The sequence below is a fragment of the Lepeophtheirus salmonis genome, chromosome 5, assembly GCF_016086655.4.
Source record: "Lepeophtheirus salmonis chromosome 5, UVic_Lsal_1.4, whole genome shotgun sequence".
NCBI lineage: Eukaryota > Metazoa > Arthropoda > Copepoda > Siphonostomatoida > Caligidae > Lepeophtheirus > Lepeophtheirus salmonis.
In genome coordinates this window covers 67,297,045-67,312,333 of record NC_052135.2, presented here as the reverse complement: position 1 = coordinate 67,312,333, position 15,289 = coordinate 67,297,045, and the positions used below count along the sequence as shown (strand labels likewise).

General features: G+C 27.9%; 1 protein-coding gene across 1 annotated transcript in view; it reads right to left on the bottom strand.

Annotated features, from left to right (window-relative positions):
• Positions 1 to 1,556: 1,556 nt before the first annotated feature.
• LOC121118914 (G-protein coupled receptor dmsr-1) overlaps positions 1,557 to 15,289 on the bottom strand; it is a 29,415-nt gene continuing 15,682 nt past the window's right edge. The window contains exons 2-6 of the mRNA XM_040713506.2: positions 6,813 to 6,954; positions 6,468 to 6,732; positions 3,468 to 3,743; positions 2,995 to 3,410; positions 1,557 to 2,932 (exon numbers count right to left, since the gene is read on the bottom strand). Of these exons, the coding sequence (XP_040569440.2) occupies positions 2,534 to 2,932; positions 2,995 to 3,410; positions 3,468 to 3,743; positions 6,468 to 6,732; positions 6,813 to 6,954 (1,498 nt within the window). The 3' untranslated portion in view covers positions 1,557 to 2,533. The remainder of the gene's footprint in view (positions 2,933 to 2,994; positions 3,411 to 3,467; positions 3,744 to 6,467; positions 6,733 to 6,812; positions 6,955 to 15,289) is intronic.

The following is a 15,289-nucleotide window of genomic DNA, read 5'->3' as shown; positions in this document are numbered from 1 at the left end:
GGCCTGATCACTTGCAGCCAATAATGAACAAGCGGAGCACAACGTCAAAAATAACAGGAACTGCTGTATTTATTTTTGTGAAATTCCTTTTTATTAAGCAACTAAATATTTGTAATCTAACATCAAGAAGAAACATTTTTGAATATCACAGTGGGTCCACTTCGGTTTTTTTCCATGATGGTATCCCCCGCTCTGAGCAATACAACGTCGTTGATGCAAATTCATACTGATAGACGGTCGGCCGGTCGACAGTCGTATCTGTGGATGCAGGTAGGGGGGGCTTGCTGAAACCCTAGGGTTCGATCGAACACAGCTTTAGAACCACTGTTTTAAAGGAATTTAGGTTCATAGGTGGACTTGAAGTCAAGTCCACGATTTTACCTCACACACTGTAAATTAAAACACATTAAGTTCGTTCTCTTAAGACTTTATTTTTTCATTTTCTTTGCAAACTGAATATTTTATATACATATATACGACAACAAGGTACAATCCAATCAGTAATAATTAATATTTGTACAAAACAAAGTCACGTGAGTTCATAATATTCTATAAAAACATTAGTAAATATTTCATGTAATAAATAGGGCATTACTACATTTATAAAAGTCACTATAATATTAATAACAGTAATGAAATAATTATTTTGACATACCTAGATATTGTTCAGGATAAGTAGTGATAACCACATTTTTGAAATTTAAGCATATTCCCAGAACATTTTTATGAAATTAAAAGTATATAATTTAAGGTTACAAAAATGTTCATTGTGCTCTTTTAACCACAAGACAAGTTCATTGCAAGGAAAATTCATCAGAACACAATTTCATTCCATAGAAGAAAAAATCTTATTATAATATAATTATTAGATAATTTTAAAATTATAAAATAAAAGTTTAGATAATTTTAAAAATTATAAAATAAAAATAAAAGTTTAGATAATTTTAAAATTATAAAATAAAAGTTTAGATAATTATAAAATAAAAATTTAAAAGTTTAAAAAAATTATAAAATAAAAATAAAAGTTTAAATTTTAAAATTATAGATAATTTTAAAATATATAAAAGTTTAAAATTTTAAAATTATAAAATAAAAGTTTATATAATTTGAAACAATATCCACCACGAGTAGTAAATAAATTACTAATTTATATCGATACTTAATTGAGGTGAATAAATATATCTTAAAGCTATCTAGCAAATTTATTGCAATCGGTTGTTAAGAGTTAATGAAAGTGTTTTTATTCAGCATAAGTTCTCATTTAAATTAAAACTTATTTATTGGATAATGAGTATATTATTGAATTATTAAATATATTTATTAAAAGTAAAAGTACAATACTACGCCATACTTATAGTAAATTGTTTTTTATTGAGATATATTCAAAAAATATTTATATTGTTTGGGATAAATTTTTGTCGGAATGAACTTGTCTTTGTGTAAAAGGAATTAAATGAATGGATTATCTCGAAACACTTTTTATGTAACATATATGTACATCTCAAATTAAAAACGATCACAAAGTTAGTTGAGAAATAAAATTAACGATTGATTTGTGTTTGATTAATTGATATTTAAAACTAATGAAATGTATAAACTCTATATGAATTACATTTAACGCTTCAAAAAGCTTTTGACAGATCATAAAAAGTATTTTCCGGATTAATATCAAACAAATATAATAATAAAAAAACATACAATTATAAGATATAATTTTGCCTTGTATTTATAAGTTTGGCCATATGATATCAACAATAGAATAGGACTGAAACTAATTAAGATATTTATAAATTTTAAGTGATATAAATTATATTTATTAACCGTGAAATATTATTTTTATCTTATAAATTTGTGCAAGATAATTATTGAATATTTTTTGTAGAAAAGTTTTGTAATAAATTACTATACTTTCGACTAGTACAAAAAAAAAAAAAATACATTCAAAATAACCCCATTTTCTCCAACTCTAGGGGACATTTATTAATTAAAAAGGAGGAAAACAGAGTAGAGACAAAATTTGAATAAAAATACATAAGAGCTCTTGATGATTTGGAAGTAAAAAATCTTTTCTTTCTTATAAATATGATATTTTCGCTTATATACTTCTTTAATATTTTCATGAAATTTACCAATATAATGTGTTTTTATCATTGATTCCCTTAAAAAATGACAGTTTTTTCAATATGAAACCTTCGTAAAAATATATACTCTGAAAAATAATTTTTAATTTTCAAAAATTTAGGTTCTATCTACGTTATACTTCTAGAAGCTTCTTTCCAAATCATGAAAATCCTTATTAAACTGATTCCTTCAGTAATTTCATCTATTAACTTTCCAAAATTACTTCTAAATGGCGGATGAAAGTAAATTCCATGTTACAGTTACAGATATGAATTATTGTATTATTAGTAAAAAAAAACTCAATTTTTTATAACGGTATATGGCTCAGTAAGCAGAAATATATCGATGTAACAACTTTTTTCTCTCTCATTATACACATTCAAACAGCTAAATAAATATATCAAGTATGTAATTATAAAATATTTTCGTCCATTTCAGGAATAGAATGGATTTGTAAATGTGTTTTATTAAGGGAATAGATTTCTATTTGTGTTTCGTATCTATTTATTTTGTTATGAGTGCTTTTACGAGATGGACCAAGAGTAATTTTCTTATTTACTGAGTAGTTATTTATGTGTGCGAAACTTTTATGATTTGTCAGTCGTATATTTGGGCTGTTAATAACTTTAGAGGAGAAGCAATTAAAGGTTTGAATAAATGTCTTTCTGAATTGTTGGGACATTGCACAGTAGAGGATGAAATTGATGGAAGAATTTATGAGAGCCATTGCGTCCATCACATCTCCTAGTGGAAGGTAACAGTCCCTGAAAAATTGATCACCATAAACTGCTGAAAGCATTCCAAGAATTCCCTAAAAATATATAATGGAAGTCTTAACTGAATTAAGTGTAAATTTTATAATTTAAGGATAACCTGTGGAAACTCAGTCAGAAGAAATAAGATCAAAATGACAACCAAGAGTCGTGTAGTTCGATCAGTGTCTCTCTTTCGTGAAGTAAGTGATCCTTTTGCTTTACCGCTTTCATTTAGAATAGTAACAATTATATTATTTCTACTACCACCAGTATGAACTTTCTCCTTGAGTCGAGCTGAACGTTCTTCTGCTATGTAGAGTGCCTTAATGAGCCAACCTGTAATGATTGTGAGTATAACACAGGGTATGAGTTTGAGAAGAAATGTATAGAGCCAAATATTGATGCGATAGAGGAGTTTGTTGTGCGCAGTGGCAATCTCGCTCCAATCTAGCACATAAATGACTTTGCCGTCATTATTTTTCTTATTGATGGTCGTTGCCATGTAGTTGGGAACGCAGATAAATATAGGGATAACTGAAAATGGATTTATATATATTCTACTTTTCTATATAAAATAGATTTGTATCGTACTATATGCTAAGGTCAACAAGATTTTGCACCTTTTGATTGTACAATAAATGGGACTGAGTGTATAGAATTGTATCATGATGAGTCTCCACACAGCAAGTGAAAGTGTAAGCCATATTGAGACAGCATGAATTACGAGACTAAAGTTACTATGGGACCACACAAAAAGACTGAATTCCCACGAATACTCTACTTCTTTAGACCTTCCTGTCAAAAGATTCCGATGGAGTGTAAATGGAATGTACTCAATCATCACGAGCATATCTGCAATTGCGATACCTAAAATATATTGATGATTTTATTATTTATTAATGTTAAACAGATATTAGATTAGATATCAACTTTTTTCAAACAGAAACTAATCTACTCGCTTATATCATCGATCCACATTAAGATGTTAATCCATGTATCATGGTTTTTTAGCCTTACATCCCCCCTCCCAATTTGTTGCCTAAATCAATGCATGACACTCTAGATACTTAGGGGGAAAACGGCATTTTTCCTTTACCCGTATGAGTCAATTTTTCTTTTAGTTTACAATAATCAATAGTAATGAAATAAAGGATTAATATATTGTGGTTAACATTTTTAAAATGTCAATAAACAAATTTTTGCATGTCTTGGTCTACCACTCATTTTTGATAACAAACATTAATCTTAACAATATTTTTTTTCCCTAAATTTAATTTTCAACAAAAAAAATCATTTTTAAGAATTAAATGCAAAAATTGTATCTCAATACAAATTATGTATTCAGCACTTTAAGTGCTTGAATTTCATAAAAGAAGAAATATTTATGACTAAAGTTGAGGAAAAAAAGGGGGGGGGAGGGGTGATGTAGCTAGATTTCCATTTATCTCAAATGCCATAACCAATGTAACAATTCAAGACAATACAAAAACTTCATATAAAGAAGCTAGGGAGCCTAAAGCGCCCATATATTTTTGTATCTTCTTACCTACCTATACTAAATTGGAAGTGGCTTTGGATGGCAAAAGAGTAATTATAAATATTTACTCGGGGCCATCTCATAAAAATCCTTAACTTTCTTATTTTTTTCGTAGGTTCTAATCCTCTTAAATACATAATAAATTGAAGTGAATAACATGAAGATAAACATATTTTACAAGAACACCAAACATTAAAAGGTTCAAGGAAACAATCTGAAAGTTAGATTTTTTTAGGTTACGATTTTTTTGATTTTTTGCAAACATGTTTATATCATCAACTGTCACACTGGAGTAACATAAAATAAGTTGCCCAACATCTTTGAAGTTAAGAAAATAACGAATAAACAAAAAAAAAAAACAATTGTTATATCGTTATCGTTGAATTGCAAATTATTGGATAGTTTTAGAGAACTTGTTGATTATAAAGCAACAGAAAAAGTCATCAATAAAATATTAAATTCTTAATTCACATACGCTTTTTCAAAGTAATGGTAATTCTTTTTTAAATTAAAAACAAAAGTGTTCCATATTCTGCACACAGTACCTTCCCTTTTTTATAATATCCTTTCATTTTAACTCTACCTAAAATTAAGTTTTACAGAAAACTTGTAAAAACTTTTTAAAGTTGATTTGTTCATCTAAAAAAGTTTAAATATAATATTATTTGTATGATAAGGAACAATGAATATTAAGTTTTCAAAAATTGTGAATTTACTTAACTTCAAAGATGACCTCTAAATATTAAAGCTTATGACTTTTGTGATTAATACATTAATCCAAACAACGAAATTAACAAACTCAGAGGGTAAAATCAACAAAAATACTAAATTATAATGTTATCTGAACTATTGTTGAATATAACTCAAATTGGATAACATAAATACAATAGTAAACTAGAATGGGCACCCGGTAGAGCACAAACCCTCCGCAAAAAATAATGCTTTGTATGACATTGACTTTTAACTTTCAAAATTTAATTGCATCTTACTGTTAACGTGTATAGTCCTTCCACAATGTTTTACCAAATTATGTATTAAATATTTTCTATTATCCTCTTTACAAGTTATGAGGGTTCGATTAATGTTTGACTGTATAATTTTTTTACTACGCTATCTCCATAATAGATTCGGTAAGAAACATAATTGTCTTTATCTTTTGAATCAATGAACCAATTTAATTAAATTTTAAATATACTTATAGGCATATTTTTAATTGTTACATTCAAAATTTTATTGAATATAGCTGAATCCATTGTTTTTTAGTGGTAATGTCAAATCATGCAAAACAAGAGAACCGGCGCAGTGATTTACAGGAAACAAAATTGCCAGTCTCACCCAAAACTGAAATAAATATTAAATATATGTGTATCATTTATATATTACAGACATACTGAATGGAAAAAATCTCATTAGAACTCTTTTGACATGAAGATTATAACTCATTTTAACAAAATAAGTTTAAAATTTTCACTTCAGCATCAAAAACACAGTCAATTTGGAAAAATGTATCTTGTACTCAACTCCCCTAACTCTCCCTATAAAATACTGACGTTGCAAAATTGTGTAAAAAATTACAGCAAGCTACTTTTTATAGTTTTATATCTGCATAAAATTTACATTTTTTGACATCAAATATGTTTTAAATAAAATGTTAAAAAGTGATTGATGCGTAATTAAATTTAGGTTTTTTTTTTTTTTTTGAAGAAAATATGTATATTTATTTTTTCTAACTTTAAACACCCATATCTATAGAATCAATCAAAGAACCAAAAATAACCAAAATCGTATGCTTTACATAGAAAAAACATTTTAAAAAATCCGTATAGGTCTTATAGGGCTAGTGTAATATAAACTCTATAAATGAGAACAATAATGAAATACTCATAACTTCTGAAGAACATGCAATTTCACGTTCAAACTTTGTAGTTAATCATATCTTCTATGAGGAACATTTTATAATTTTTTTTTCAAAATCGAAGGTAAAACAGGTGACAAAATTGTAATTTTTTGTCCCTATTTTATATGAAGTGCCCAATATGCAATGATTCAATAACCTGTAAGTATTAAATTAATTGGGGAACTATTCATCTCCTTTCGCGTGAGAATAGCAATATTCAAGAGATTGGCTATGGTTCCAAATATGCAGACAGAGATACTCAGCCATCCATGTATTTTGCGGTAACTCTTATAAAATCCCGTCAAATTGCACATATATTCTTTTTCATCAATGTAATAGGAAGAAAAATTATCTCCAAGGTTTGTTTTATCCGGGAAATTAGAGAAAAGATGTATCAAATCCAGCGTTGTTACATTTAGTTCCTACGACAAAATAAAAATGTATTAATAATAAGTGGATCTCAATCAATTCATTTAGACTAAATAAATAAAGTAAATAATACCTTCCAGTTTTGAGATATTTCAATGAATCCTGCTGTTCCATTTTGTCTTTGAATAACTTCATTAATATATTCGATTGTTGGATGAACCACATTCATATTTTTCCACCTTTTCAATGTGATTGAATTAAATTGTTTGTTGATTCTAAAATTACTTAAAAAAGTGCTTATTAGATTTTATTATATTTATCATGGTATAATTGAAAATTGTCGACAATTGGTCGAGTCGATAAAACACTATTATATTTATCATTGATCATATTATAAATTTAATTATGTTGGAATATATTTTACTCTTATTTGTTTCCACTAAAAAACTGTCTTTCTATATAAAATTATATTGCAAATGAGTCCTTAAAGTACTTTCTTGACAGTACTCTTGAAAAATTACATATTTGAGTTCTACATAGTTATTTCTTAGATCAAGTTGTCACACAGTTATAAGATGTTAAGTACACACTTAATAAGGAGGCGTGAACAAAAACCCAGATAGACAGACATACTTTGCTTCCTGAATATAGATAAAACGACTGAAAAAAAGTTAAAACGCTGATAGTGAAGTAATTATGGTTCAAGTAGTACACTTGATCGCTCAATATCTGAAAGGGCAATACAAGTAATCAATAAAAGTTAGAAATAGGCTTGTAATGTCACCCCCTACACACAGCTTGCACTTTAAAATATAATATATTATCACAAAAGTCCTACTTATTTTTTACAAAGCAAATAAAAACGGCTCTTGCATACATATTAGTCTGGACAGACTCTTCTAAAGATCCAAGGGAGCCTTAGAGGGATTCAATGGGTATAAAACACTTATTGCTTAAGAATCTAGCTGAAAGGTTGGACTAAACATATCTTAGCATAAACCTTTTTAAATGTACATTTGATCTAAAAATATGTGGCTAATGATTTATTTATTATAATTTATCCCTCGACAAATCCTTTTTATATGTTATATCAACTAAGAAATACAGCATACAGATTGACCCCAACAAATCTATAAAGAAATACTATTATGGATAGCTTGACCACAGGAGTGGCCTTTTATGTAGAAAAACAAGATCCCTTATTCGACAATATATTTACAAAATACAAGTTATTTAATCATTTTAAAAAAATAAGATTTATTTGGTAATATTAAATGTATAAATTTAATAACAAGAGAAGAGTCTTTGTAATCTCAAATTATAAAATATGTATTTATTTATTCTTAGCTATTAAAATACCAGATGGGAAAAAGTTAAAATCAATTGAAAAAAATATTGTGGTATATGAAAATAAATGATCTATTTTGTTATCTTAATTACAATTCCTAATAAATGTTTCTAACATTAAAAAAATAAAGGATCTTAATTTGGCAGCTAATATTTTGGTTAATTCAAAACAGATGACTGATTGCATATAAAATAGAATATATAATCACAAAAGAGATTTATTTGCAAAGAATAACTACTCTTGTATACATATTAGTCTGAACGGACTCCTCTAAAGATCCCACGAAGTGCTCGAGGGTTTTGTATCCCCATTTTCAGGGTCTGAGTGAAATGTCTTATTAAAACGAAATATATCATCTGAAATCTTTTTTATCTGTGTACATTTGATTTAAAAATAAAAAATTTATAAATAAATATTATATAATAATTATAGCTATAACTAAAAAATCAATATTTTTTGACAGAAAATCTACTAAAGAATTTTAAAAGATTTTGATTAATATTGAAATTGATTTGATAATTTCTTATGAAGCATTTAATAAATATCCAATGTAAGGCTCCTAAATTAAATATTAATAAGGTGATTTTTAATAAATAACTATTAAATACATTGGATATGAAGTATATTTCAATTGGAGTTTAATCTCCTTGCCTCTAAAATATTAATGAATCATTACATATAACTTTAAAACCTTTTTTATGCAACATTAAATTACTTATTTATTAAATATTTCATAAGAAACTATATAAATCATCTAAATATCAACCTATTTTAACTTATATTTTTATCTACATAATATATTGTTCTTTCACTTCGAAAGATGGCTCTGAATCGAAATTATACACACAAAAACCTGATGTAAAAAAATGTATTTAAAGGCCAAAAACCCAAGTTGGTTGAAGGTTTTAGTTGACTTTTTTTGTGTTTTACGCCTTAAATAAATAAAAAAGTTAGTTCAACCGACTGGAAAAAGGTTGTTTTATAGTGTTAATATATTTTCATCATGTGGTGTATAGGTCTTTTATTTTTCTATTGTTTTACGTAATTTGAATATGACGTAATGAGCCAGGAAGTACTTTAGTCTAGAGACTAAAGTTGTTTTATTCTAGTTTATTATTTCTTATATCAATATCTACGCAGTCCTAGGATACACTCAAAAATGACTCTACGTCGTACACACATATATACAGAAGTACGACGTATTCTTTATACGCTAGATGGCTTTAAAATTTAATCAATGCTACTTGATAAATACTTTTTTACGACAAATAGTAAGACTTTTTTGCAAAAGAACAGATATTTCACTCAATTCAGTCAAATTGTATAAACTCACTGAAGACTCAATTTGTATTTCATGGTCACTTATTTCCTTAATCGAACATAATTTTAGATTGCAACAGCAAGAGTGGATGTTATTATAGGTAAATACCCAAGAGTGTACGAACATAAGTGCAATGGGATAAGCTTCGCCTTAATGAAAAATATTATGTTTGTGCATTCATATTTTTGTTATCTTATTAATAATTTAAAATGCATAATATTTTGATGTGCCTGTAATGTTCATTCTGTATTGAATTAAACAGCTTTCGATAGAAATGAGAAAAAAGAATAGAAAAATTAACGAAAATATAAAAGCTGAAATCTTTTTACCAATTTTAAAATGACTTTTTTTAACGACATTATCTATTTTTTTTCCTACCTGCGTTATCAATTGATGACATGATGTGATCATTTGATAAATAAAATTGAAACAAAAAGGTAATTGCAAAGTAATCTTTGTAGATCTACTCTATGATGTGATTTATTTGTAATTTTAAAAGTTTTTAGCTGTCAACATTTTTCAAGTATAACAGATTAGTTCATCCTATCATATTTTTTGAGATACCTGAAAATATTAATCAAGGTGAAATCGCTCAAATTGTACATATTTGTAAATCTTTTTCCAGATATAACATAATAGTTTTTTCCTCACCAGCAAGGTTTTTATTTCAAGAAAATTTGCGTTCATATAAAAAACATAATTAAAAAGTATACTCTAAAATTAACATCTTTTAATGTAACCTCTTTATTCATAACCAAAATTAAGTAAAATGTTCATTGAAAAAATAAAAATAAAAGCAATCAAAACTTCAATAATACAACAAAAATAATACAAAATAGCATAAAATACCCTCTAAAGGAAAACATCATCCACTAATGTGCTTTTTATATTCACTATAATTAACTGAAGAGCCTTTTTATGTCGTATGGAAATTTGGGGGAAGTATTGATTTAAATCAGATTCATAATTCTACGTAGCCCCCATCGGAGGTGGGTATCTTCAAAGAAAATGTAACGTACCTTGCAGAAGTGGCTATAAGTATAGATCTTGTACCATTAAGACTAACAATCCGCTATACAATAATGTTTTGTGCTATTAATTACATATAATGACTAAAAGACGAGTTTATTGCCTTTTGTTCTTGAAAAAATTCAGTCCTTCGGGAGGAAACACAAAACAGAATATATATTTTAATTGCCTCTGGTTTATAGTTCTCAATAAATATATGATTAAGTACAATAAACTGCCTAATTATTGAAAGAACTAGACAGTCAACAAAAGTGTGGATACTATTATTAAAAATTCGTCCACATTCTTTACAAAGACTTGAAAACTTTAACAGATTTGCCATTATCAAGAATTTAGCCGTAACTATCCTTCAATCATTTATCTTCAAAGAGGGTACAATTTTATTTTCCCAGTAATAATAATAGTTTAATTTAATGAGCAAATTACAACGTATTAGTAATAAAATAAAATTTAGAACATTGTATTTTGTCTAAAAAAATATTTGCTTAGTATTATTTTTCGAAAATCCTATTATTATGCAGTGGCTAAGTTAAAAAAACAATTATTTGAGAAATAACTTACTTTTCAATAAGAAAAAGTATTTATGAACAATTTGAGCAATTTTCAACCATATATTTCGTTTATTTTACGATGACAATATTTTTTTAAGATTGCAAAAATATCTAGCAAATATGAACATACATGTGTCACAAATTTAATGTTTTTTTTTAATATTTTTGTTGAATTTAAACATATATTTTAACATCATTTTAAATTTGATGAACCCAAAAATAATTTGTATATTTAAAAATATAGTGTTAATAAATAACAATGTTTTGTGGTTCTCATATTATTTGTATTATTTATATTATATTATTTAAATAAAGCAGTTTCATGTGACATGGGCCATTTTTGATAACCCTTTTTTTATTAATATTAAAATATTGCATTTCAAAATTGGACCAACAAATAAAAATGACTTTAACTTTCTGTACATATATCAAAAAAAATATCCGTCCAATCCTTAGAATTATTTTCCCATGAAAAAAAGAAACTCTTTAGATTGTAAATGTCCGTCTAAAACTGTTTGCAATGTAAATAAGTCCATAAATCCTTTAGGCCAAATTGGACTTGGTACAAAACAAACAACAGAAACATAGATACCAATATTTATCCCAGTTTGAAAGCTAAAATAAAGTATTACCTAACCATTTCAATGTCCTCCTTAGCTAAAGAAATTAAGTGCTAGCTAAGAGACAATGAGGAAGGCTGCAAATGAAGATCTTGACCACCACAATATGGAAAAAGAATGAAAGACGTCAGAAAAGGTTCCCAAAGAATGTATCTAGAAGGTTTTTAGTAGTGTTTGCCGTGGTATCGACGTAGCAATTACTCTGAGGAGAGGTTATATAATATAAAAAAGTTGTAAAATTCAAATTACTATACTCTAATGAAACTTTTTTTTTTCAATTTATTTAGTAAAAAAATTCAGACAACTAATTTATTTTCATACTCATACATTTTGTAACGAGTGCGCACTCTGTATAATTTTCTAATTTAAGCTTATGATGATTTAAATCTAGTTTTGAATAAAAGAAAGAAACATCCAACTTTAATTTTGAATTTATTTATAGATAATAGAGTTACGCAATATGATCAATTACACAATTATTGGGCGCAGAATTAAAATAGTTCTCAGTTTTTATCTGGATCATCGGGTTTCAGAAAAATCAATTATAGTTTGTTGGTTTTTTTGACCAGCGGCGATAATCAAAGCCTAAAAAGGTTGACATATATTTAGTGTTTATAAAATATAAAAACACTGTCAAAATGATGTATTTAAGATACGAATATTATTATTTTTTAAGTGACAATTGACGTAATAGTGTAAAGGAAAAATAAATAAAACAAAATAAACCCCAAATTTAAATACTATAGATATATTTACGTGTCACACAAAAAAAGAATTAACAAAAAATCGCTTGAGGCCAGCCTCACTTCCCTATCAAAAGCATAAAGGTAAAAGACTAGTCGATCTATAATGAAAACTATGGTTAAAAATGTATATATTTGGTGTTTGGAGGTAGATGGTGTTGTAAGCAGAGAGTCTCGTATCTTGTATCTATTATTTAGTATCCAGGGTGGGGGAGATAGTTTTATTTTTTTGTTTAAAATTCGGTGGAGCGTTATAAAATCCTAAATAGCACGTCTATGGTACAGAGTAATGTGGCCAAATCTTTTGACTTTTATGGATTCTTGTCGTTATCTGCCAATGAAGGAAAATACGACACAAACCTAGCTTGCACCTTTTCTAAGGAATTAATCATGTAGTTTCTGGAAGGATTCTAGATCTCTAATCTGTACATTAAAATTGGGAGGACATATAGTTTATAAAGTTTAACTATGAACAAAGGCTTTTAAAACTTCTTTTAATAATTCCCAAGTTTCGATTGGCCTTCTTTATAATGTAGTATACGTACTTCTAAAATCTCAGATCACGAAAGATGTAAATTCCTAAGTCCAAGTAATCATGTACTACCTTAAGACATGGATGGATGGGTTATTTTTTTGGAAAAAGGAAGGAAACAGGGCATGTACATTGCAATCTACAACAATCAATGCGGTGATCCTTTTTTTTCGGACGTCTGATAGTTATTTTTTTCTTAGAGGAATAGAATATAAAATTAAAAATATCCTTTCATATCAAATTCCCTTATTTTGCTCTACCAAAAACGTTGTTTTAAACATTTATTTATAAACGTCTATACTATGGATGCTCCTATGAAATGAGACTTTCGGCTATGGGTCCCTGGGCGTAGCCTGTTAGACATTATAAATCGGTCAAAAAATCTAAATGCTTATTTCGACATGCGTCAACAATATTAAATTCATTATTCGTATAAGAACAGCTCACAGAATAATTGGTTATTGACCGTCGGACCGTTGGAAAACGTTTGAAAGTAATGGGAAACATTTTAAAGATCGGGAGATGGCTGCCAAATGAATGGAATGAAAGAAAGCAAGAAAACCTAGAAACCACTTGTAAATGCTGCTCGCCGTTACAAAAGGAAGTCGTTTTTGTATTGAATCGTAACTGGCAATGAAATGTGGGTCTTTTCAATAATCCTAAACGAAAAGATCATATGTTGACCATGGCGACAAGACCAACCTGACCACAAGGCCACATCGCTTCGAACAGAAGACAATGTTGTGTGAGCTCTGTGGCTAGTATGTTGTCATATGGTATGGCCTTCTACGACCCGGTCAAACCGTTAATGGTGATCCCTACCAACAACAATTGGCCGATTTGAACCATGCTATACACCAAAAACGCCCAGAATATTAAGCCAGGCAACACAAGGTAATTTTCCTTGATGACAACACACCACCGCATCGCTCTATAGCCACCCTCCAGATTTTTGAATCGTACAACTGGGAATCTCTTCCTCATGTGGCTTACTCACAAGACAAACAATTTAAATTGACTGAAAGATGGGAAAAATATGTGGCTAGCAAAGGCGGATACTTTGAAAATTAAATTTGTAATCATTTTTCACAATAAACTCTCAATTTAAAAAAAAAAGTCTCATTTTATATTGGCAGACCTGGTATACACGCACTATAGATCGGATAACCCGCCTTTACTTCCTGTTATTTATGTGCACTCACATGTGGTTACAACATTATTTATGTTGACACGTATACCACATAAATTTTACCTAGTCTTTTTAAAGGGTTACTAAAAGGACTAAGCCGTTTGTTCATTGATAAAATGATATTTAATTATATCTTCATTAAAAATATAAATAGAAAAGATTACTTTTTGGAAATACATCGCTCCAAATTAATTTTAACCAAGATATACACTTTATTATAGTGTTGTGTAGACAAAATTCGATTTGATCGATTCTTTAAAGATCTTTCAAGTTGATGCATTATGGAAGAAAAATAAATATTATTAATTTGTACTCAATAAAATACTTTTAGTCTTTTCTTGGTTTTTACTTATTTAACTGAGTAAAAAAGACCATTGCTTTTTACGAAAATAAACAGGAAAAAAACAAGAAAAGGACTACAAGGTACTATGATGAATAATTAATATCATCTAAACAAGTCGAACTCCTACACTTCCCCCATAGAGGTATTACCATAATAAAGTGATTATTGGTGCTGTTGTGGCATTATATTGCCTCAGTGAGGGCAAACTTTTATATTTAACAATAATAGCATGTAGTAAATTAGTAATTTATAAAGGAGATTCGCCAATTAAGAATCCATTGAATATCAAGTGAGAAGTAGGGAAAGTTGTTGTAGCTCAATTAGTATTGATAGATTAATTAAGGGCAAACTATAAGAGCTGAATTAGAACCTAACATAGGAGTTGCTGAGCAAGAGGCAAAGATCAAAATGTTTTGAACGGAGTAATTTATGCACAAAATACAATTAAACCGTCAATTGAAAATCTTATTGCTTTGATTAATTTATCCTATACATTTGTTTGTGAATGTTTCAATTGAAAGCAATTCTTTTTAACATTGGACCAATTTCTTAATAATTATTTTATAATTTCAGCCTGTAATTTTGAAGGGAATAAGACACATATTTTGATAATCAACTTAAGAATATAGTTATATTTAGAAAATATTACTTAATAAATTTAAATCAATAATTTTACTACATCTTAACATTATAAAATACCTCAATAATAGTCCAGTGCTGCTTATTGAGATTATTCTTAAACGGTTAATATTGTTCCCAGAACGTTTGGAAATGCTTCCAAACTCTTTCATGAAGCTCTTTAGGAGTATATAATTAAATATTTTTTAATGACAAGCTGAGTAAGACTCCAATAATAATTATCTGTTCCTATTGCAGTTTCTGATACATGCAACCTTATAAGATTTGGAAAAGGGAAAAGTGTTTCAGCCAACAA